General features: G+C 48.0%; 2 protein-coding genes across 4 annotated transcripts in view; both read right to left on the reverse strand.

The window, feature by feature from the left end:
- LOC138583065 (sterile alpha motif domain-containing protein 9-like) overlaps nt 1-24,309 on the reverse strand; it is a 275,663-nt gene that overhangs the window by 85,125 nt on the left and 166,229 nt on the right. The gene's annotated exons all lie outside the window — the stretch shown is intronic.
- LOC138583064 (uncharacterized) lies at nt 10,424-22,844 on the reverse strand. Its single transcript, XM_069654979.1, has 2 exons — nt 21,089-22,844; nt 10,424-10,987 (listed from the first exon to the last, which is right to left on the reverse strand). Exons 1-2 carry the CDS (start codon nt 22,160-22,162, stop codon nt 10,925-10,927), a joined length of 1,137 nt encoding a protein of 378 aa, XP_069511080.1. The 5' UTR covers nt 22,163-22,844; the 3' UTR covers nt 10,424-10,924.

Raw genomic sequence — 24,309 nt, forward strand, 5'->3', positions numbered from 1 at the left:
TGTTGCTACATCCCACGAGGCATACCATACCGAATGAATAAATTAAGAATACATTTTTAACGAACCGAAAACAAGGAAAAAAATGACATTTTTTTGTTTTGTTTTCAAATTTTAAAGTTTTATGTGGGGGGTCTCCCCCACAGCCCACCGTTTTCCTTTGCTTAAAACCCCACCCCAACACCTCCCACAGCCATTTTAACCACTTACCCTACCCGTACATGTTTTTTTAATTCAATATTTTTTTCGTTGTTTTAGGTTCGTTAAAATTGCACTCGCTGTTTTATTTTTCATTCGTTTAAATCACTGCATACCATATATATGTAGCAAAGAGTGGCTCTCAAAGGCAAGATATAGCTGAAAGGTAGCTGCAGGCCTGGAAGACACTAGGACCATCGAGCAGGTATCACAATTAATACCTGGTGCCCTAACATGCATCTGTGTGCTACCATTGTCTAAGTAAACACATGCGTGCACTGCAAGAGTGCAGAATACCCCTTAGATAATTACGGCAACAGTGCATTAAAAATAAGCTTGGAGCGTGCATGCCTGGCCTGCAGATGGTCAAATGGCTTGTTTCATCTACTGTAACAAAGGATGCAATGCATTAGATCACACTATTGCTGAAGCATTACAATGCCTTTGTGTAAATAAATAATAGGAATCCGCTAGGCAGGAGCTCCCTTCAATCCTAGCATCAAAAGTATGGGATTACTTTCTCATGCCAATGGTAGCAGACCTCCTTTATCCTTACCAAAGCGAAGCCCTTCACATAGACCCAAGAACAGACTTGGATAATAGATACAGGCATTTATCACAAACAAAGCCTCCACAGCATTGAATACTTTATTAAAGCCACCCACATGGAACATTTCAAAATGATCACCCCCATGACAGATTTCACTTCTATAAACATCTTCCTCTTCCACACCACTCTATACCGCCAAGAACAAGGCACGTCAATGGAGGCCAAATTAGCACCATCTCATGCTAATTTATTTATGTGCTCATGGTGAAGAAATGCACTCCTGCAAAACACAAACACATTATTTTCGAAGGCTAACACACTGGCAATGTCATTTTAATAGGGCAAGCCAAGGAGACACAACGCAACACAACGAATACAGAGATTATTGGAAAATAATAATGAGAAGATCTGTCTCACAATGGATCCGTACATTCTTGGATCACTTCTGGTTCCCTGCAGGGGCCTCTCAAGCACTCGTCGCAATGGTGTTCAGTAAAACGAATACTACTTCGCTTTGGAGCTGAAGGTGACAGATGACACGATACAGCCATAATGTGCAAAATCCAAGGCGGCTAATCCCACATTGTGTGCAAGCACAGCACATGAAAAAAATCCTAAAAAGCATCCTTTTTGTAAATATCTCAGACTTAACTGATATTGCTGCTGTCAATCAGATATTATGGCGAGTGAAACTAGTTACAGTTTCAGACATTGCAACGACCACAGCACAGCCATATTAGGATCATATGCATCACGCGATCCGCTTCACTCATTCCTAAACCTGCAAACTATACCAAGGGTTGAACCAAAATAATAACACCTTAAAGTGCATTCAGTGCAACCATTTGTGGAATTGCTGAAAGTCACTGGAAAACCTTGCACATGGACGAGGATGGCCTTGCTTCCTTTCTATGGCCCAAGCCATCAGTCACCTACAATATAGCAAAGCAGCTACACGAGCAACACCATCGAAGTGTGATTATAGCATATAAACCAGATGCTACCTGTTGACACTTATTGTCACCAGCGTTTTGCAAATTTAGCACCTGTACATGTTGCCTAACGGCAAAGCACAACTGTGCTTTCACCAAAATATGACCAACGAGAAACACTGCATTAAGTGCGTCATTAAGTGATGTACTCCTCATCTACTGCACATCACTGAATTCCTCAGCAACAAAATAAATGGCAGAGGTACAATCACCAGATGAAAGAAAGAGACCTGGAACATCTGAAAGCAATTAATAAAAGAGATGATAAATATGCTTCAGCAATAGCAACAATCATTAATGAAGAGACACAAAGGGCCTCATTACAAGTTTAGTGGTATCTCTGCGGTAAATCTGCAGAGATACCACCAAACGGATTTACCGTTACCACCACTTGGTCTGATAGAATTACTGCCAGATTACAAGTATAATTATAATTGTTCATTTATAACGCACTTAATATCAACGCATGGTTTCTAAGCGTGGGATCAGGATTTGAACCTGTGTTGCGCCGCGTTGTCTTGCTTCCAAGACAAATGCGTTGCCCCTGGGCTATCCGTCCTCCCCCAGTAGTGGTACGTGGTGTTAGTACCCATTTATTGGAGTCCATAGGACTCCATGGGGATTTTTGGCGGAATTACCACTGGTGGTAATTCTGCCGATTTGGCCTTTTTTTGGCTGTAAAGTGGAGGAATTACCTCCCGCATTCTGTGGGAGGTAATTCCTCCGCCTTACCTCCAAACCCATAGTTCAGTGGTGTGGTAATGCATAGGTGATGCAGTGGTAACTCTCCAATTCCAACTTTTTTGGCCACTCCACCAAAATCATTATGAGGCCCATTGTCCCCCTAACAATGGGTATGCTGTATGGTTTACAATATAGGTTAAAATGTAAGAGCGCTAGTGACCTGTGCTAAAAAAAATAATAAAAAAAATGCATGGATAGTACCCAGTAGTACAGTCAATCTGGAAAGACCAACATACTTTAGAATGAGAACAACAAGTACACAGATCTCCCATTGAGACACATTTGCAGTATTAGCCATAACAAATATCCGAAAGTTTGGAGTCCTCTATGAGTCCTGTAAATTATGAACACTGTTAGAATAAACTTTCTTCAGGACAAGAATGATCGTACCGACAAGATACAACTTGCCCCTGAGGACATGGCTGTAATACACTATGTGGATTAGATGAGTTTGGGGATGCTGCAAGGCCGAAAGACCAGGTCACACACCAGTTGGCTAATAATGCCTGATAAAGGAATGTCAGATAAAACCAGCACCCAAACTCGATAGAACACATGAGATGCAGGGATTAATCAGAGGTCAGTGTTCCCCTTGGCAATTATACCTTTCTAACATCGGGGTAGAAACCCCTAATATTTCAAAATGTCTGCAGTGAATCCCTCTCATCTTCCTACCGCCTGTGGGCGGACCAGCACAGCTTATTCCTACCGACTTTCAAGACCCAAAACCCTGTGGCTGCGGCGCTGAGGCTGCGTGAAAAACCAGCGTGGGACTCGTCTGCCCTTCCCCGAGCGACGGCTCCAATAGGGGCGGTCTGCCCGACTACTGTGGGCTGCGGCGCCAAGGGCCGCGAGGGGGATGGGCGCTCCTGCCCCGGTCGCATACCTGACGGCCATCTTGCGGCCTGGGGCACTCTGGAGGCCCCCGTGCCGAGCTAGACTGGGAGCCCGGACACTGGCTGGTGGGTGCGCCCGGACGACTGCTGGCCCCTCGCCTGCCTAAAATTGGCCCTGCCACCCACGGATATCCTGTCGCACGCGCACGGCACAGGAGCTTGGGTGCAGCTGACGGCTGCTGCCCCTCTGGAGAACCCATATCGGTGCGCTGGTTCCCGGCCCCCCACCACCCCTCTGCCTGCGGCTGTGGCCCCTCCGGGACCGAAGATACGGTAGGAGCCCGAGGGGCTGCATGGTCGGGGTGGGTGCACCCTCGATGCGGCGGCGCTTCCATCTACCTGGGAGCCCCATAGATCTCTCCCGCGACCTGCTGCGAGGGTGGCAAAGCTCAGGGATCATAAATACCTAAAGGCACCATAGACACTGAGGGCAGCTCCTGCGGTGGCCTGAACAACCTTTCACTGCGGCTGGGTGGAGCTCCCCCCCTCTAACATTAACTGACGCCAGTGGCTGGCCGCCTTGCACTGGGGGGCTTCAGGTTCCAGCCGTGTTCTACGCATTCCTGCCTTGACTCCGTACGTCTGTCAGCACTGTTTCGGCACTGGGCCCGGCACCCGCCCTGCACACGTTGGTTCCCTGGGGGCGTGGCTGTTGGTGGTCGAGGTTGTCGTGGTATTCCCTCTGGGCGGTCCCCCGTCGCCACTGCCGCAGGTGTGGACTAACAGGGCCTGTGGAGCCGGCGACGGGGGTGAACCCACTGATAGTTGGGGCGTGGACGCTACCTTGCTGAGGTACCTTCATCGGCCTCCAATAGTTCCGAGGCCATAACCCTTCTGGGGGAATTCTGGGCGGCGCTGTGAGAGATCCGAGCAGCTCATTATTGGACATCCTGTTGTACTTTACGTTGAAACAGAACTCCGGCACTCCTTGCCGCCCACGCATGCCCACTTCCCCAGAACTCTCCTTAGCTGACACCATGCCCAAAGGAGCTGGTGCTGGGAAAAAACAGAGCTCTGACAATGTTCGCAAAAACGCTGTCTAGGCCAAATGCTGAGACACTGGAGGATGCACCCGCCGCGTCGGCCCCACCGACCTCCGATGGCTCGCAGAAGATATTGGAGTATATTCGAGAAGGGTTCACCACTCTGCACACCAAACTTGATGACATGAACGGCACCATCTCATCCATAAAGGCTCACATTGAGAAGACTGATAGCCAGGTGGCCGAGGTTGAAACGAGGGTGGATGCCTCCGAGGACGATCTCGGATACCTGCGGGCTGCAGTCTCCTCGCTATCCAAACGGTTACTAGCAGTGGAGAAAAAGAATGATGATCCCGAATCCCGTTCAAGGCGTAATAACCTATGCATAATTGGTGTGCCCGAGGACATTGTCAAGGAGCCCATGGAAGACTATGTGGAACGCATTCTCCTAACTCTTCTGGAATCGCCCAAACTCTCGATCCCTAACCGCGAAGCCCAGGCCTGGAGCACCTCCACGTCCCATCACTTACTTCCCCAACCCAAAGTATGAAGAAATAAAACTTTCGACTGATCATCTATCATCTATAAATGAGGAATTAAAACCCCCTCACACAGGATTTAGATTTACGGAGATCCTAGTTGCTGAGATAGAGGATAACATGAGAATCATGAACCCGACCAGTTGTCCGGGAGATCTCATACCTTCTAAGATTATTCTGGACCATTTGACCATCTTTGCTCCATTTCTCTGCAGATTTGTGAATGCCTCTTTCAGACACTATACGGTCCCTCAGGCCATTAAAATAGTAGCAGTGACTCCTCTTCTAAAAAAGGCAGGCTTAGACCCCAAAGATGCTACGAATTTCCGGCCGATTACGAATACACTATTTTTTCTGAAATTGGTAGATAAGGTAGCTACAATATATCTTCAATTACATATCGATAATTCAAGTTGGCTACACGAAAGGCAATCTGTTTTCCGCCGGTTTCACGGCACAGAGAGTGCCCTGGTAGACCTCCAAACCCACATGCTAACTTTAGTGGAAAGGAGTAGACCGGGCTTGTTAATACTGTTAGACCTTAGTGCAGCTTTCGATCTCTTGGATCACAGGATATTACTAAAGAGACTGTTAGATACAGGTGGTTTAGCCACCGAGACCATAATTTGGATTAGATCCTTTCTGGAGGGTAGAAGATCTAGGGTGCACTGGGGAGACGCTTTCTCTGAGATAGAAACCATCATGTGTGGCGTCCCCCAGGGAGCATGCCTATCACCCTTACTTTTTAACATCTATATCGTTCCCCTCTGCCGAGAACTGGAAAAGTTGGGCTTTTTCTTTACTAATTATGCAGACGATTTCCAGTTGTCCATGGAATTGTCGGGAGATCACCAGGAAGACCAAAATAAACTTAACGAAGTCTACAAAGTAATAAATAATTGGATGACGACCAATTGGCTGTGTCTTAATGCCGAGAAAACGGAACTCATGATGTATGGGTCCAAAAAAATCTAGAGAGGCATTAACACCTGCATTTTCTAATTTCCTGGTTGAGGACAGCCCTATTACAATGGTTGACAAGGTAAAAACCCAGGGTACATATCTGGAGGCCTTGCTGGACGCAGGAGCACAAGTAGATGCTATTGAGAAAAACACCCATTATCATCTGCGTGTATTGAGACAAGTTTCCCCACTAATCTCCAAAGAAAATCGAGCCAAGCTAGTAAGGGCAGTTATTTTGCAACGACTGGATTACTGCAACGCGTTACTGGGGGGTGCCAGTAAAGAAGATGTATTAAGACTGCAGAAAATTCAGAATACCTCGGTGCGAATAATTTATGGCCTGAAAGGGCACAAACCCACCTCTTCTGCCAGAAAGGAATTACACTGGCTTCCAATATCGGCCAGGATTTCTTTCAAAATACTGACCTTGTGCCATAAATTTATATATGGGACTGCCCCGTCCTACTTACGAGACAAAATCACCATATATCAACCGACAAAAAACCTCCGCTCCACCTCCTCCTGGCTTTTACTGGTGGTAAGGACTAAGAGAGCTTGTGGAAATGGACGTTCCTTCCCATGTATATATGGGACTGCCCCGTCCTACTTACGAGACAAAATCACCATATATCAACCGACAAAAAACCTCCGCTCCACCTCCTCCTGGCTTTTACTGGTGGTAAGGACTAAGAGAGCTCGTGGAAATGGACGTTCCTTCCCAGTGCTCGCGTCTAAGGCATGGAACAATCTACCGTTGGGTCTCAGAGAACAAAGTAATCTTCTGGCTTTTCAAAAACGGCTGAAAACAACGCTTTTTTAATTAAACTTCGGCTCAACTTCACTGAACCTCTTTCTGCTTGTGAAGGAGCGCTTAGATGCCCGAGGGCTTTGGCGCTATAGTAAGTGTTGTAACATAGCATAACATCATAGCCAGAATCTTAAATTTTCGGGATCGGGATGCCCTCCTGAAGGCAGCTAGAGTAAAAGGGGTCAAGCTTCTTGGGCCGGCAAGGATCCGCCTTTATCTGGATTTCTCTGTCGCGGTGCAACAGGAGCGTAAAACCTTTCTGGCAGTCAAAAAGAGACTCAGAGATTTAGGAGTTAAATACTCCATGCTATTCCCTGCCAAACTGACAGGGAACATTCCAATCAGACATTTTTCTTTACGATTCCTGATGAGGCCTCAAAATTCATCGATGAGTATTTCCCTGGCTCAGTCGCCCCTCCTGTTTTAGCATGGATCGTTGCTTTGTTTCTTTCCTATTTAGCTTCTATCCTGTAATGGGCTCCATCGGGCCTTGCACACAGGTTGCTGTTACGTTCCACAGGAGTATAATAGTAGTTGAACTTGTTTTCCAATTGTTCTGTTGATCCTAGATCCACATGATCCTTGCCGGTCACATTGGTTAATCTTGTCTTGAACTGCGAATATCCTTATACACCCCCAGTCCGGAGTATTACCGCCAGGCCAGCTATCAGGCCCCCAGGCGTTGATGCCTTTGATCTGGTTCTTGTTATGGTTGTGCTGGGTTATCATTCCTCTGTTTGGGGGAGGGATGTGGGTGAGGGAGAGGGGGCTGGGAGTTATGTTAAAAAAGTCTTGGCGACCGCAAGAGATGTCACACGTTGTAATATCAGGCTAGAACCATGTTGGTATAGTGGTGTATCCGCGTCCATGTGGTTGGTACTGGCCATTACCCCGCCGTGAAACATAGTTTATTCAACATCTCCACACGGATGGCGGGTAATGACCTTACGTGCATGAGCTGGAACGTATGGGGTCTGGGCAACCATAAAAAGATGCAGCAGATACAACTCCATGCTGAACGGCATGGCGTTAAAATCCTATGTTTACAGGAGACCCACGCCCGCTCTGAACAATGTGAGCAGTTTGCTAAACGGTGGGGACCCCAGAGGTACTACACCAATTACTCCACCCAGAGCCGAGGTGTGCTGACCCTAATACAACGTAGTCTTAAATTCACGTGCAGTCACTCATGGGTGGACCCGCAGGGGAGATATGTACTGATCATAGGCAGTCTGCAAAATAATGAGGTAGCCATTCTAAACATCTGTGGTCCAAATATTGACGACCCTGACTTTTACCTGCACCTAGCCTCTCTGTTGGAGAGTTTCCCCTTGGTCCCGACCCTATGGTGGGGGGGAGGGGATTTCAATACTATACTGGACATCAACCTTGATCGGTCGGGCTCCAGACCCCGCCAGCTCTCCAGAGCGGCCCACTATATCCTGACATTGCTCCCCCGCTTATCGGTTGTGGACGCATGGCGCCTTATGTACCCTGACTCGCGAAAATATTCCTACTACTTCTCAGTGCACGATTCGCATTCCAGGATCGACAGGTGGCTCATATCTGATATTCTGATTAGGTACCCATCCCACCTGTCGATTCTCCCTAGAACCTTCTGCGACCACTCGCCAGTGGTCATCTCCCTGGACTGGGGTTGGGATCACGATAGATCTAAACAGTGGAGAATGAGGCCACACTCCCTGCTTGACCGGTCTTTAGCTCTGAACTGGAATCTTCCATCGAGGAATTCTTTGAGTTCAATAACAACTCTGTTTCATCACAATCCACCCTCTGGGAATCCTTTAAAGCATACACCAGGGGTATCGACATCTCTAAAGGGAGTGGTATCCTGAAAGGGATCCGCTCGGATATCACTAGAAGCGAGACGACCCTAGCTACCCTTGAGGCCCACTATGCTTTCCACCACTCTCCTGAGACCATGGCTCTGTTGGGTTCAGAGCTGGACACATTCCGTGATCTGGCCGAACGGGAGGCTAAATTCTTATGGCGCCCCAATATACCGGCGATAGAGAGACCCGATGAAACACTGGCCACATCACCACAAGACATTAACACAGAATTCTTAACATTCTATAGTTCTCTATACCCAAAAACTGATAGCGCTCAGATATCAGAGATTGATTCCTACCTGAAGGGTCTCCCTCTCTCTGTACTCTCCGCTGACACCAGCGTCACTCTTGAGAAGCTGTTCACTCCCGAGGAATTCTCAGAGGCCATTGATTCACTAGCATCAGGCAAAACCCCTGGTCCGTATGGCCTCCCCATTGAGCTCTATAAACAATTTAAATCCCTGCTGATCCCACACCTAATGGCTCTATGGGAGGAGGCATGTGAAAGGGGCGTGCTCCCTCCCTCACTCCAGGAGGCAATGATAACAGTCCTACTTAAACCTGGCAAACCCCCCACCCAATGCGGCTCGTACTGACCCCTTTCACTAATTGATTGCGATGTCAGGATCTACGCCAAACTATTAGCCATACGACTAGCCTCATTCATGCCCCACATCATTCATTCGGACCAAGCGGGATTTGTCCAGGGCCGATCCACCTCCCTGAACTTGAGACGTTTATTTAATGTGATCAGCAGGATCGATCCGAAAGTACAGGCAGTAGCGGCCACCTTAGATATGCAGAAAGCATTTGACTCGGTATCATGGGACTACCTATGGCGAGTCCTGGAGAAATGCAAATTTGGTCCCAACTTCCGATCCTGGGTAAAGCTGCTCTATGCTAGCCCATCGGCTAGAGTGCGCACGGAGGACATATGCTCTGCCTCTTTCCAGATAGCAAGAGGGACGCGACAGGGGTGCCCCTTTTCCCCACTCATATTCGCCATAGCCATGGAACCCTTTGCCGACATGATGCATCATTCGCATGCTCATGGAGGCCTCCGAACAGCGGGCCAGTCCGACATTGTCTCCCTATATGCAGACAATGTCCTGCTCTACATCCATTCCCCGGATACTAACCTTGCTCCAATTATGGAGGATGTGGTCCGGTTTGGACACATATCCGGACTAAAGGTGAACTGCTCTAAATCGGTGCTGTTCCTGCTTACTGACTGCACGCTCTCCCCCCTCCGACCTAATGGGGTTCACGTGGTCCCAGTCCAGGTTTACGTACCTTGATGTGGTGGTTTCACGTTGCCCTGAAATGCTGCGTGAGGACAACTATCTGAATTACCTTACAAACCTGGCCACTAAAACTGTGAGTTGGGCTAGACTCCCGATCTCCTTAGCAGGCCGAATAGGGATACTTAAAATGGTTGTACTGCCCCAGCTCCTCTATCGATTCGCTAACCTTCCCTAGGACTTCTTTCGGAGGCTACTTCACACAATTAACACCTTCTTGTGGCACTCTGGTGCAGTCCGATTTAAACTAACAACATTGACCACCCCTATGGAATACGGTGGATTCGGTGCCCCAGACTTCCCCAGGTACTGGCTGGTAGCACAATCCCAATTTGCGTCCCACTGGTTTAACACCACAGACCCTCCCCCTCATGTCCGGTTAGAGAAACTGACAGTCAGTGATCGTAATATTTGCCCCCTCATTCTCAAGCCCGCTCCATCTGACCCTAGCTCGGTGGATCCGGTAACTAATACATCCCTGGCCCTCTCTCGGATCTGGAAACTACTGGGCACACCCCATCCCTTCCATGGAGACTTTCCGCTTTGGAACTTCCTCCCGGAAGTCCCACGCGTCTGTTAATCAGCAGGCGGGAGGCGTATTTGAGGATGCACCAAATCCTTTTATTCAGAACAAAAAAAAACTTTAAATGCAGTTTTCAACACAAGCACGATTTTCGTTTTTTCAAGGAAGCACTTCTTTCACTTTCCTGAACAATGCCTTAAATCAGGGTTGGTGCTGTGACACGGGTTAAGGCCAAATTAATGTAAAGAAAGAAAAAAAAACAGAAGTCTTTAAAATGTCCTTGCCTTTTATTGTGGGCTTCTTTTTCCTCCTAAGGTACTCACTAAGCGTTGCTTCAGACTTCCTATCTGAAGTTCAATAGAAAAAAAAAGAGATGTCCATTCCGGTAACCTTTTCTTTCCTTGGTTCCGTGGGTTAAAGTAAACAGTCCATAAATCAATGCCCGTGTCATCTAACAGCCAGCATTTATCCCGGCCAAATGGTGCTTTTCAAGTAAGCCCCTGTCAGAGGGACTCTGCGTTTTTCTGCGACGAGAGTTCGCGCATACGGACTTCTTGCATGCCTGTGGCTCTGGCAATCAGTATGCCCAGTTAAAACCTGCTGCCTCCTCCTTCCATTTCTCCTTGCACTCGCCTTCTCCCTGGATAAAGAAAGAACAGACAGCCTCTCTGAATCCACGCATGCGTTAAAAATGCTGTCCTCCCTTCCCCTCCCAAGTCCAGGTGTGTTCAATCTTTCCGTGCTCTCATGAATCAACCCCACCCTTTCCTCGCTTTTCTCTCTGGGCTCTCCCACCTGACCTCCCTGGTTATTATTGGATTCCACCCGCCCTCCTGATATTCTGTCCGTTCTGAATGCCTTTCTTCTGCTGAGGTAATAAGCAGTTTGATCAGCGATCAGTTTGATCAGAGACTAAAAGGACCGGGTTACTTCTGGGGTGATTGTTAGCGTTTTGTTGGTTTTGAGGGCGTCTGTCAATGGGGCAGCTATAGAGGAAAAGTGAGGAATGAACCTTCTGTAGTATCCCACAAATCCTAGAAAAGCTCGTATCCCCTTCCGGGTGGTGGGCACTTGGAGCTGTTGTATGGCTTGTACTTTGTCTAACAGAGGTGTTATCACTCCTCCACCCACTGAGTATCCTAAGTATTTGGTAGTGTTTGCTGCCAGTTTGGTTTTTTTAGGGTTTATGTGCAAGCCGGCTTCTCCCAATGCCATGATTACTTTTTTAAGATGGGATAAGTGTTCCTCCCAGGTGGTACTGAAAATAACTAGATCATCCAAGTAGGCAGCTGCATATGGTTCATGTGGTCTTAGGATTTGGTCCATCAGGGCTTGGAAAGTGGCCGGTGCCCCATGCAGACCGAAAGGAAGGACAGTAAACTGGAAGAGGCCTTGAGGGGTTGCAAACGCTGTCTTTTCTTGATCCTCCGGGTGCAGTGGTATTTGCTAATACCCTTTTGTGAGGTCCAGTGTGCTTAGGTATGTTGCTGCTCCTAACCTTTCTAATAACTCATCAATTCTAGGCATGGGATAAGCTTCATAGCGAGATATTGCATTCAATTGTCTAAAATCCATGCAAAATCTTGTGGACCCATCAGGCTTAGATACGAGTACCACTGGTGAGCACCAGGCGCTTTTGGATGGTATGATGGTGCCCAGTCTCAGCATTTCCTTTATTTCCTTATTTATGTCTTCCCGTTTGGCCTCGGGTATCCGATAAGGTCTGAGGCGGACTATTTTGCCTGGTTCTGTTTTTATGTGGTGCGACACCAGGTTGGTTCGCCCCGGCAGTCCGGAAAATACTTTTGATACAGGATCAAGGTATCCAAACAACTCTGCTAGTTGATTCTTACTCAGTTGTTGCCCGACCATCACATCATGTAAACCACTGGGTGCGTTGGGCACCAACTGTTCCGCCACCGATAATTCTGAGAGGGCTGCACACAGTATTTGTGGGGTATCCTCTCTCCACAATTTGAGCAGGTTTACATGATAATTTTTGTTTTTTTCTTTTCTGTCGGGCTGGGCTATTTCATAGTTCACCGGTCCTAAGACTTTTGTGACCTGATAAGGACCCTTCCACTGTGCCAGCATTTTATTGGTAGTTGTTGGTAATAGGACCAGGACTTTGTCTCCCACTTTAAAGGTGCGTAATCAGGTTCCTTGGTCGTAATATTTTTCTTGTTGTAGTTGGGCTCGACCTAACCTCTCTTGTGCAAATTCCCGGAGGTGCCCCAAATGTTCTTGTAAGTCATTTGCATACTCAGACAACGTTTTCTCTTCTTGATTCTCCCACGTGTTCTTTAACACTTTCAGAATAGATCTTGGTTGCCTTCCAAATGACAGTTCAAAAGGGGAAAATCCTGTGGAGGATTGGGGCGTGTCGCGAAGTATCATCAGTACCCATGGTAGTGTTCTGTCCCACCCCAATCCTGTGGGACTTGTGGCCCTTCTTAACATTTGTTTTATGGTCTGATTGTATCTTTCCACAAGTACATCATTTTGTGGGTGGTACACAGAAGTTTTCAGATGCTTTATTCCTAATGTTTTACACACTTCTTTCATTACAAGGGACATGAAATTGCTTCCTTGGTCTGTCACTATTTCTTGGGGTATTCCCACTCGGGCGTAATATGGGAGCAAGACGTCGCAGACTTGTTTAGCTGAGATACCTCGTAGGGGAAACGCTTCCGGGTATCTTGTGGCATAGTCCACTACCACCAAGAGAAACTTATACCCTCGGCTGCTAGGTTCTATGGGGCCGACAATATCCATCCCGATTCGTTGGAAAGGCTCTTTAATAAGGGGCATCCTCTGCAACGGGGCTCGAGGCGGAATACGATTACTGGTCTTTTGGCAGATGGAACATTCCTGACAATACTTAGCCACCTCTGCATATATCCCCGGCCAGTAGAAGTTCAGGAGTAGTCTTTTCAGAGTCATATTTTCTGCCAGGTGCCCACCTGTGTTGTGGTCATGTGCTAGTTGCACCAAATTCCTGCGATAGGACAGAGGTACCAATAGTTGTTCTTTTTCTGTGTGGTCTACCCCTCTGATTATCCTGTAGTAAAGACCCTGCTTCTCTCTAAAATATGGGGTGTAACGCTCACCTGGTTCCCACGGAGGCGCGGCGTCGAAGGCGCAGAACTCTGAAGATGGACAGGAAGGGCCCCTCTATTCTGGCTTCCCTGGCTCGTTGGATACCCTCCTGTGCGTGAAAAGGGAGTATTACCAACTGTGGAACAATGCTCAAGCCTCCCACTCCCTTCCAACCCTCCACGATACCTCCTCCACGATTCCCCGTGAAGCCTCACCTTAGGGTTTGGAAGGATGAGCTCTCCATCCTGCTTCTGATGCAGGGGCGCGTTGAAACCCAGTTACTTCACTGGATTGAGGATTGATGGGAGTTCAGGTAAGCTTGACTGTTCAGGTAAGGCACTGTAAAAGTTCTGTTCAAAAGTTCAAGCTTAATAATAATGTTCGTTGTCTAATTGCAGCAAGCTCTAATGCTTATGTCTTTTTCCCATTAGGGGCCGGGGTTCGGAGTTCCGGAGATATGGCGCCGACCCGAAGTGAAACAGTTCTGGATGAGCGCTCAGGTAATGTCTTTGCATTCGCTCATTCAATGTCTTTGTCTTTTTTCCCCATAGGGGCCGGGGTCCGGAGATGCCAGGAAGCGGCAGGACCCGAAATGCAGTGGGAATAATCCAACAGGTAAGACTTAAAAGGAAACAGAGCTTTCCTTATTCCTTTTCTCCCTCTCACCTTTGTTCTTGTCTTTTTTCCTCTAGGCGCCGGGGCGTAGCTGAATCCGGAAGATCGCTGCTGAAGATGGAAGCGCCTTGCAAAGGTGAGTAAAATGCAGCGCTGCAGCGATCGAAACGAAATGCCTTTAAAATGATGTCTTCCTTTTCAGGGCCGTTGGAGAAATGACTCCGGGATGCAGATTTAGCAGGTAAGGGCTTTTCTTCTCCTATTCTCTTCCTTTCTCCCCTTGCAGGTGTTCCAGGGTGCTGGCAGGCGTGGCTGAAGTCAGGATGCAGGAGCTGACACGGTGAGCATCCAGCTGCTAGGTGCAGAACAACGCGAAGCATGTGTGGCTGTTCGGGTGGGGTTTAAATAGCCTTGGAAGAAGTTCCTGGTATGTATCCTTCCACCAATCAGGTATGTATCCTTCCCCGACCACACCCGGGTGGTGAAGTAGTCCTACAGGTTAAGTAGTCCCATTCAGGCCTCAAGAGGGCCTGGATGAAGCAGCAAGGTCTGCATCAGGTAAGTGTGCACCCAAGCACTTAAACACATATCCTCTTCTATGAGCCTGGCGCCTAAGGCGCCAGGACTGGGGTCCGCTATGAGCCTGGCGCCTAAGGCGCCAGGACTGAGTCCAAAGGGCCCAACTTGGGCCCGCTGAGACTTCCCTGGGGAAAATGATGTCTGCCTCTGGGGTTGCTGGGCCCGGCCTGGCTCCTTAGAGGTAGGCATCATGACAGTACCCCCCCTCAAGGCCCCTCCCAAGGTCTTTTCCTCCGGGGGTTTTGGTTTGTGCGGGAATCTTCGATGGAATCTTTGAATTAATCGTGGTGCGTGAACATAGTTACTGGGTTCCCAAGATCTTTCCTGAGGCCCATATCCTTTCCAATCAACAAGATAGAAGAGTTTCGACTTAACTATCTTGGAATCTAAAATGTCTTTCACTTCGAATTCTAATTCTCCATCAATTTGGACAGGGCCTGGGGGCTCAGACAGTCTGGTTCCAGGTTGTACTGGTTTTAGAAGAGATGCGTGAAAAACGGGATGAATCCGCATGTTGGATGGTAAATCGAGTTTAAAGGCCACTGGGTTGATAATAGCTTTGATGGGGTAAGGCCCAATGAATCTGGGATTAAAAGTTCGCTGACCCTTGAGGGGTAGATGTTTAGTTGCTAGCCATACCTGATCTCCTACTTGGTAAGGAGGAGTTTTACTTCGGTGCAAATCAGCGTTTTCTTTATACTTTTTCTTGGCTTGCTGTAAGTGGGTTGTAGCTTCTTTGAAGGCTTGGGTTATTGTGGAATGTAGGTGATTTACTGCAGGCATCTCCAGGGTCAGAGGTGGATCTAGGTCAGAGGTCCGAGGATGGTGACCATACAGGGTATAAAAAGGAGTCTGTCCGGTTCCAGAATGCACTGAATTGTTGTATGCATATTCTGCAATCCAAAGGATGTCCTTCCAATTCAACTCGGATTGGTGTAACATGCACCGCAGATATTGCTCGAGAGTCTGATTGGTTCTCTCGGTTTGTCCGTCGGTCTGGGGGTGGTGGCTGGTGGATAACCGCACGTCTATTTGTGCTAGTTGGCAACATTTCTTCCAAAAGTGGGAGATAAATTGACTTCCATGGTCTGAGACTAATATGGAAGGGAAACCATGTAACCACACTATATTTTCCATAAATTCCTTGGCCAAGGTGGAAGCTGACGGCAATCCTTTTAAAGGGATAAAATGGGCCATTTTGGAGAATAGATCCACTATTACGAGAATCGTGTTGTAACCACCACAAGGAGGCAGGTCAGTTATAAAGTCCATTGACAAGGTGTGCCAAGGTTCTGGTGGAATGTCCAAAGGTTGAAGTAGGCCGGCTGGCCTTTTCTTTTGACACTTATTTTGGGCACAGATTCCGCAAGACAACACAAATGAATTTATGTCTTTTCTCCAAGAAGGCCACCAGAAGTGGCGTTTGATCTTTTCTTCTGTTTTCACGATACCGGGGTGTCCTTCCATTAAAGATTCATGATGACGGGTAATGACAAGTTCCTGCAATTCTTTACTTGGCAGAAATAACCGCTCTTGGAAGTAGGGTAAATCATCCTTAACGGTGTAGTGAGGACCCTTTTGACTCCATTCCAGTAAGGCAGAAGAGTCAAAAAGCTGTTTTACTTGAGCTTGGATGTCTTCAATGGTTTGCAATGAAGTCAAGCCCAGAATTCTTTGTTCCGGTATGATTGGCACAGGTTCTAAACTCGAATTGGGTTCTTCCATGCCTATCCGGGATAAGGCATCTGCCTTACCATTCTTGCAGCCAGGGCGATAAGTAATTACAAAATCAAATTCCGCAAAGAATAAAGCCCATCGGAGTTGTCGCGAAGATTGAGCTTTGGCCGTCTTTAAATACTGCAAATTTCTGTGGTCCGTAATTACGGTGATGGTGTGTCTTGCACCGAGAAGATAGTGACGCCAAGCCTTGAAAGCTGATTTAATAGCCAGTAGTTCTTTGTCGGTAATTGCGTAATTGAGTTCAGGTGGAGAGAATTTTCTGGACCAAAAGGCTACAGGGTGGAGTTGGTTAGTTTCTGGGTCTCTTTGCGACAGGACAGCTCCCATGGCCGAACTGGATGCATCGGTTTCCACGATGTAAGGGAGATCTGGGCGCGGGTGCTTCAATACAGGTGCAGAGGTGAATTTGGTTTTCAGGTCCTGAAAGGCTTGTTCAGCCTCAAGAGTCCATTCAAAGCGTTTATTTTTCTTTAGGAGAGCTGTGATGGGTTGAACAGTTCGAGAAAATTCCGGGATGAACCTTCGATAGAAATTGGCAAAGCCAAGCATGCTTTGCACTCCCTTCACAGAGCTAGGAGATGGCCATTTGAGAATGGCGTCCACTTTCCACGAGTCCATTCGGATTCCTTGAGGTGTCAGGATGAATCCGAGAAACTCCACTTCTGTGGTATGAAAAACGCATTTTTCGAGCTTGGCAAATAATTTGTGCTGGCGCAATTTCTCAAGAACTGCCCTAACATGGTTTCTGTGATCAGATTCTGAGGAGGAATACACCAGGATGTCGTCAATATAAACGATGACACAAACATCGATAAGTTCCCGAAGAACATCATTCATGAAGTACTGAAAGGCGGCAGGTGCGTTGCACAAACCGAAGGGTATTACTTGATATTCGAAGAGCCCAAATTTGGTGCGGAATGCAGTCTTCCACTCGTCGCCCTCTTTTATACGTACCAGGTGGTAAGCTCCTCGGAGATCTAGCTTGGTGTACACACGAGCATCTTTTACTTGGTCGATAAGCTCAGGTATCAGGGGCAAAGGGTAACGATTCTTAATCGTTATCTGATTTAGGGCGCGGTAGTCAATACAGGCCCTAAGGTCTCCTTCCTTTTTAGGTACGAAGAACAAAGCGGAAGAGACTGGTGACTTTGATGGGCGAATGAAACCATTGGCCAGGTATTGATCCAAATACTGGCGCAAATGCAGGTTCTCAGGTTCAGTAAGAGCATAAATCCTACTACAAGGTAGTTGTGCATTGGGTACCAAGTCGATTTGGCAATCGTAAGATCGATGGGGAGGTAAGGTGTTAGCCTGCTCTTTCTGAAAAACGTCTTGGAATTCTTGGTATTCAGATGGTAGCTGTACAGGGGTGGAAGTTACAGAGGCTAGACCCATAGCTGGATTCCTTGGGTAACAGGTTGGTTCACAATCAGGAAAAGTTATCTTCTTTGCTCGCCAGTCTATTCTCGGATTATGTGTTTCTAACCAAGGGATTCCAAGAAGTACTTGAAATTGTGGGGCCTTGATCACATCAAACACGATTGCTTCCCGATGTCCGTCCAGACCCACCAGAGTGATTTCAACTGTGGAATGCGTTACAGGCCCTGAGGCTATTTCGGTTCCATCAACTGTAGTAATTACATCTTGGGTTACTTTCGGGCGGAGAGGAAGCTTAATCCTGGAAGCCAATTCACGGTCTATGTAATTTCCAATAGCTCCACTGTCTATGTATGCTTTTATAGCATGCAACTGCTGAGGCTGTTTTGGGTTCACAAGCACCATTGGCATGACAAAATGCGAGGTCAAAGAGTTTGTTTTCAAGCTCGGCAAGCGGACCCCTATGCTTGTCGGGCTAGGTCGTTTCCCGAACCAGGTGTCAATAACTCGTTATCAGTGGCTCCAACCACCTTCTTGGGTGGTTTAACTGGACAACTTTGAAGAAAGTGACCGGAAGTTCCGCAATACAGACAAAGTTGCATTTGTCGCCTTCTCTCTCGTTCCTTCTGCGTTAATGGTCCTTTAACACTGCCAATTTGCATAGGTTCGGAAACGTCAGTGCTCTTGGAGTTAACGTGGGTCTTGATAGGTACTCTGGTTTCATACTTGAGCCGATCTGCTTTTCTATTTTGAAGTCTGTGATCAAGTTGTACCACTAAGTCTATGTAGTCTGCGCAGGCCTGGGGTGGATCTACTATCTGAGCTATAACATCTTTAAGCTCTCCGCGCAGGCCTCGATGAAACAATGTGATCCTTTTATTTTCAGGCCATCCGGTTTCCACAACTAGTCTATTAAAGGTAGCGATATAGGACAAAAGATCCTGATTACCTTGTCGTAAGGATAGCAGTTCGTTGTCAAGGGCCTGTCCCTGCGAGTGTCGAGCGAACAATCTTTCCATGCTGGCCTGGAAGCCCTGAAAATTCCGGAGAATGGGATCATCCTGATTTACCAATGGAATAGACCAATCGGCAGCACAGCCACTGAGGTAAGATAGTACAAAGGCTACTTTGGTCTGGTCGTTGGGGAAGGCCCCGGGCCTGCATAAAAAGTGTAAACGGCATTGGTTCATAAAAACAGCATATTTCTTGGGATCCCCCGCAAAACGTTCCGGCGGGGCCAAAGGCATGTGTCCAGGTAGATTGATTTGTACCGGGTTATTCGAACCCATTGTTTTAGAAATATCTCCGGAAACAGGTAAAGGAGTGTGCTCTGCCTGGCCCTGCAATAACCTTTTGGCCAGATCATCAGTTCTTTCCTTGGATAGGATTAGTTCCCTTCTGAGAGCATTAGTCTCCTGGCGGGCTGAGTGCACTTCTGCCCATAATTCCCCTAAAAGATGGGCCAGCTGATCTGTCTCGGAAGTCTCCATAGCGCCCAGGTGGGAAATTGTGGTAAGGCTTCGCGTTCTGTAACGCTCACCTGGTTCCCACGGAGGCGCGGCGTCGAAGGCACAGAACTCTGAAGATGGACAGGAAGGGCCCCTCTATTCTGGCTTCCCTGGCTCGTTGGATACCCTCCTGTGCGTGAAAAGGGAGTATTACCAACTGTGGAACAATGCTCAAGCCTCCCACTCCCTTCCAACCCTCCACGATACCTCCTCCACGATCCCCGTGAAGCCTCACCTTAGGGTTTGGAAGGATGAGCTCTCCACCCTGCTTCTGATGCAGGGGCGCGTTGAAACCCAGTTACTTCACTGGATTGAGGATTGATGGGAGTTCAGGTAAGCTTGACTGTTCAGGTAAGGCGCTGTAAAAGTTCTGTTCAAAAGTTCAAGCTTAATAATAATGTTCGTTGTCTAATTGCAGCAAGCGCTAATGCTTATGTCTTTTTCCCCTTAGGGGGCCGGGGTTCGGAGTTCCGGAGATATGGCGCCGACCCGAAGTGAAACAGTTCTGGATGAGCGCTCAGGTAATGTCTTTGCATTCGCTCATTCAATGTCTTTGTCTTTTTTCCCCATAGGGGCCGGGGTCCGGAGCTGCCAGGAAGCGGCAGGATCCGAAATGCAGTGGGAATAATCCAACAGGTAAGACTTAAAAGGAAACAGAGCTTTCCTTATTCCTTTTCTCCCTCTCACCTTTGTTCTTGTCTTTTTTCCTCTAGGCGCCGGGGCGTAGCTGAATCCGGAAGATCGCTGCTGAAGATGGAAGCGCCTTGCAAAGGTGAGTAAAATGCAGCGCTGCAGCGATCGAAACGAAATGCCTTTAAAATGATGTCTTCCTTTTCAGGGCCGTTGGAGAAATGACTCTGGGATGCAGATTTAGCAGGTAAGGGCTTTTCTTCTCCTATTCTCTTCCTTTCTCCCCTTGCAGGTGTTCCAGGGTGCTGGCAGGCGTGGCTGAAGTCAGGATGCAGGAGCTGACACGGTGAGCATCCAGCTGCTAGGTGCAGAACAACGCGAAGCATGTGTGGCTGTTCGGGTGGGATTTAAATAGCCTTGGAAGAAGTTCCTGGTATGTATCCTTCCACCAATCAGGTATGTATCCTTCCCCGACCACACCCGGGTGGTGAAGTAGTCCTACAGGTTAAGTAGTCCCATTCAGGCCTCAAGAGGGCCTGGATGAAGCAGCAAGGTCTGCATCAGGTAAGTGTGCACCCAAGCACTTAAACACATATCCTCTTCTATGAGCCTGGCGCCTAAGGCGCCAGGACTGGGGTCCGCTATGAGCCTGGCGCCTAAGGCGCCAGGACTGAGTCCAAAGGGCCCCGACTTGGGCCCGCTGAGACTTCCCTGGGGAAAATGATGTCTGCCTCTGGGGTTGCTGGGCCCGGCCTGGCTCCTTAGAGGTAGGCATCATGACATGGGGTGGAGCCTGTATTTTGGGTTGTGTCATGCGCTTGTTCTCTTGCCCGTTTTAGTGAGTCATCCGTTTCTATTTCGGTGCGGAATGAGGGTATATGATCCTCTACTTTCCAATCTATCAGGGCTATTTCCTGGGCTTCTGCCCTCCATCCCCACTTATTCTCTCTTTTCTGTGCCCGTGACAACCGTTCCCGAAGTGGGCACCCTTTCAGTTCTGATCCGGAATACGGTGCTTCTTTTAGCCATTTCTCAAATCCGGGTAAGTCGGTACCTATCAGGACTGGGGCTGGTAGTGTAGGTATCACTGCTGCTTTTATTGGAATCTGCTCCCCCTCTATCCCCAAAGTAATGTCTCTGGTAGGATACTCTTTGACATCCCCATGCACACATTTCACAACTACTCCGCTCACCTGGTTATCTTCTTGGTTGCTTACATGGGGCTGGATCGCTGTTTGACGACTTCCGCTGTCCATCAGGGCCTGGGCGGGGTGTCCATCCACAGTTACTTCTATCACGTACGGGAGTCGCTGTCTTCGGATTTCCTGGGACTGAATGGTTCCAATCTCCATCGGTTCTGGTTTTGCTTTTCGGGAGCAGAATCTTGCTATGTGCCCCCATTCACCACACTCAAAGCATTGTGGGCCCCCAGGGGTTCTTGGACCCCCATTACCTGAGGACGCTCTGATCTCTGGCCGAGGTCTGGGCTCTGCCAATATCGATCTGTAAGGCCCATTGCGCAGGGTTGCCGCGTCTCCACTTTGTTTCACTTGGGGTGTCAGGAAGGACCTTGGGGTACCGGCTTTTTGGAAGGCAGTTGCTACGTCTATGGCTTCTGGTAGTGTTAGGTGGTGGTGTTGTCTGACCCACCTCTGTATAGGTCCGGGCATGGCCTCTACAAATTGTTCAAGGATGATTTTGTCTTTGATTTGCCCAATGGTGGAGGTGCTGGGCTGCAACCATTTCTCTGCGAGGTCCTGAATTCTATAAAATAGTTGTCTCGGGCTCTCTCCTGGTTTGAGCCTGGTCTCCCGATACTTGATCCTATAGGACTCTTCATCCATTCCCAGTCTTTCTAGGATAGTTTTTTTCAGTTCGACATATGGGGTATCCCCTGTGGGATTTGCTGCTTGATAGGCTCCCTGCATTACCCCAGTCAGCAAAGGGGCCAGAAAGAAAGCCCATCTCTCTTGTGGCCATTGGGCGGCTCTTGCTATTCGTTCAAAATTGACAAAGAAAAAACTTGGGTCATCCCCCGTTTGGTATTTCTGAAGTACTGTGGGTGGAACTGCCTGTTGAGTTCTTGTTGCCGCTACGGCTTCCCCCAGTATTCGTAGTGCTTCTCTACCTTGATCTTGGGCGGCATTCTGTACCTGGATTGCCTGCTGCATGGCCTGGCGATCTACTTGTGCTTGGTGTCCCTGCACCTGGATTAGTTGCTGTAACTGTTGCTGACCCTCAGCCAAGGTTTTTATTACCGCTTCCATTGTTTTGTGGTTGGCAAGGCGCTATCTTTATCCCACCGATTCCACCACTGTTAATCAGCAGGCGGGAGGCGTATTTGAGGATGCACCAAATCCTTTTATTCAGAACAAAAAAAAACTTTAAATGCAGTTTTCAACACAAGCACGATTTTCGTTTTTTCAAGGAAGCACTTCTTTCACTTTCCTGAACAATGCCTTAAATCAGGGTTGGTGCTGTGACACGGGTTAAGGCCAAATTAATGTAAAGAAAGAAAAAAAAACAGAAGTCTTTTAAATGTCCTTGCCTTTTATTGTGGGCTTCTTTTTCCTCCTAAGGCACTCACTAAGCGTTGCTTCAGACTTCCTATCTGAAGTTCAATAGAAAAAAAAAGAGATGTGCATTCCGGTAACCTTTTCTTTCCTTGGTTCCGTGGGTTAAAGTAAACAGTCCATAAATCAATGCCCGTGTCGTCTAACAGCCAGCATTTATCCCGGCCAAATGGTGCTTTTCAAGTAAGCCCCTGTCAGAGGGACTCTGCGTTTTTCTGCGGCGAGAGTTCGCGCATACGGACTTCTTGCATGCCTGTGGCTCTGGCAATCAGTATGCCCAGTTAAAACCTGCTGCCTCCTCCTTCCATTTCTCCTTGCTCTCGCCTTCTCCCTGGATAAAGAAAGAACAGACGGCCTCTCTGAATCCACGCATGCGTTAAAAATGCTGTCCTCCCCTCCCCTCCCAAGTCCAGGTGTGTTCAATCTTTCCGTGCTCTCATGAATCAACCCCACCCTTTCCTCGCTTTTCTCTCTGGGCTCTCCCACCTGACCTCCCTGGTTATTATTGGATTCCACCCGCCCTCCTGATATTCTGTCCGTTCTGAATGCCTTTCTTCTGCTGAGGTAATAAGGTAGGTGAAGGTCACTATGCATTTTGGAACTAAGTGATTTGGCAGCTTTTCTTCGTGATTCAGCATAGTGCATTGTGGGAGAAGTAGTTTTCTGACATGTAGTCTCTGTAGATTTTATTTTGGAATCTCCTGGCAGAGTGGGTTTTTTCATTATGTGCGGCATGTTTTCACCGTCCATGACTGCAGGTACAGGGTGTTCTGTTAACTTTATGTTGGTGAGTGGGCTAGATGTCCCGCCACTGTTGAAATTAGGTGACTCAGGGGGTGTATCCTCACAGCGTCCCACAATCCATCGTCTCCCGATGGGCTGACACGGGCTTCATGGCACTCCGAGATGTTTTTGTGCAGGGTAATTTTCTTTTTTAAACTTTTCTTTATTGGCAAGAGGTAGTAGCTGGCACATTACAGGTTACAACAACAACACACATTTCATATTTGAAGCTTCAATGATAAAGCACAGATTCTACAGAAGGTCTCATATGAACATAAAAGCAGGTAGATTACAATAGAGCCATTCATCATGTAGTTTGATCGGTCCCCAGATCGGGAGATGGGGGAGACGACAGAAGCTCCAGGTCCACCCTGCGGTTCAAGTAGCTACAAAACTCTGTCCATATGTTTTTAGGTCGAGCATTACTAGGCAACAAGTTGATGTAGTCGTCCTCACAAGATTGTGTCCAGGTAAGGGCTCTCAGCCACATTTCTAGCAAAGAGGGGGATCTGCGCTTCCAACACTGCAGGATGCATTTCTTGGCCACTATCGCAGCCACATTCAGAAACCTAGCTATCCGTTTCACCTCAGCCCCCTCCCAGAGCCCAAACAGAAGAGACAGGGGGGGTCAGGGTCGATACGGAACCCCACCATCTCGGAGAGGGCCCCAAGCACCGCCTCCCAGAACGGGGCCAATGCCCCACAAGACCAGAACATGTGAGCGTGGTCCGCCTCGTTGGATCTACATCTCTGGCACGGGTGGGAGTGATCCCGTGCAAATTTAACAACCGCGTAAGGAGTGTAGTACAGGCGATTGAGTAGCTTGTATTGAACACATCTAACTCTGGAATTGAGGGAAACCTTGCGTGTATGCATGTATGCATGCACATCTTGGTCCACATATCGTCAGTGATGTCTATTCTCAGGTCCCGGCTCCAAGAATCCCGAACAGTGGGGGGGGGGGTTCTACAGCTCGCGCCATCATCATTCTATACAGGGAGGACACAATGCCCCTACCCCCAGCAGAATTAGCAATGTAGCAGATCTCAGGGGACTCC

This window comes from Ambystoma mexicanum, chromosome 3q (assembly GCF_040938575.1).
Source record: "Ambystoma mexicanum isolate Mex_15411 chromosome 3q, UKY_AmexF1_1, whole genome shotgun sequence".
Classification (NCBI taxonomy): Eukaryota; Metazoa; Chordata; class Amphibia; order Caudata; family Ambystomatidae; genus Ambystoma; species Ambystoma mexicanum.

Coding starts and splice junctions, on each gene's coding strand:
- LOC138583064 (XM_069654979.1), bottom strand. CDS start 22,162: ATGGAAGCGGTAATAAAAACCTTGGCTGAGGGTCAGCAACAGTTACAG. Junction 10,988..21,088: donor GCAACCAAGAAGATAACCAG/GTGAGCGGAGTA, acceptor TTCTTTATCCAG/GGAGAAGGCGAGTGCAAGGA.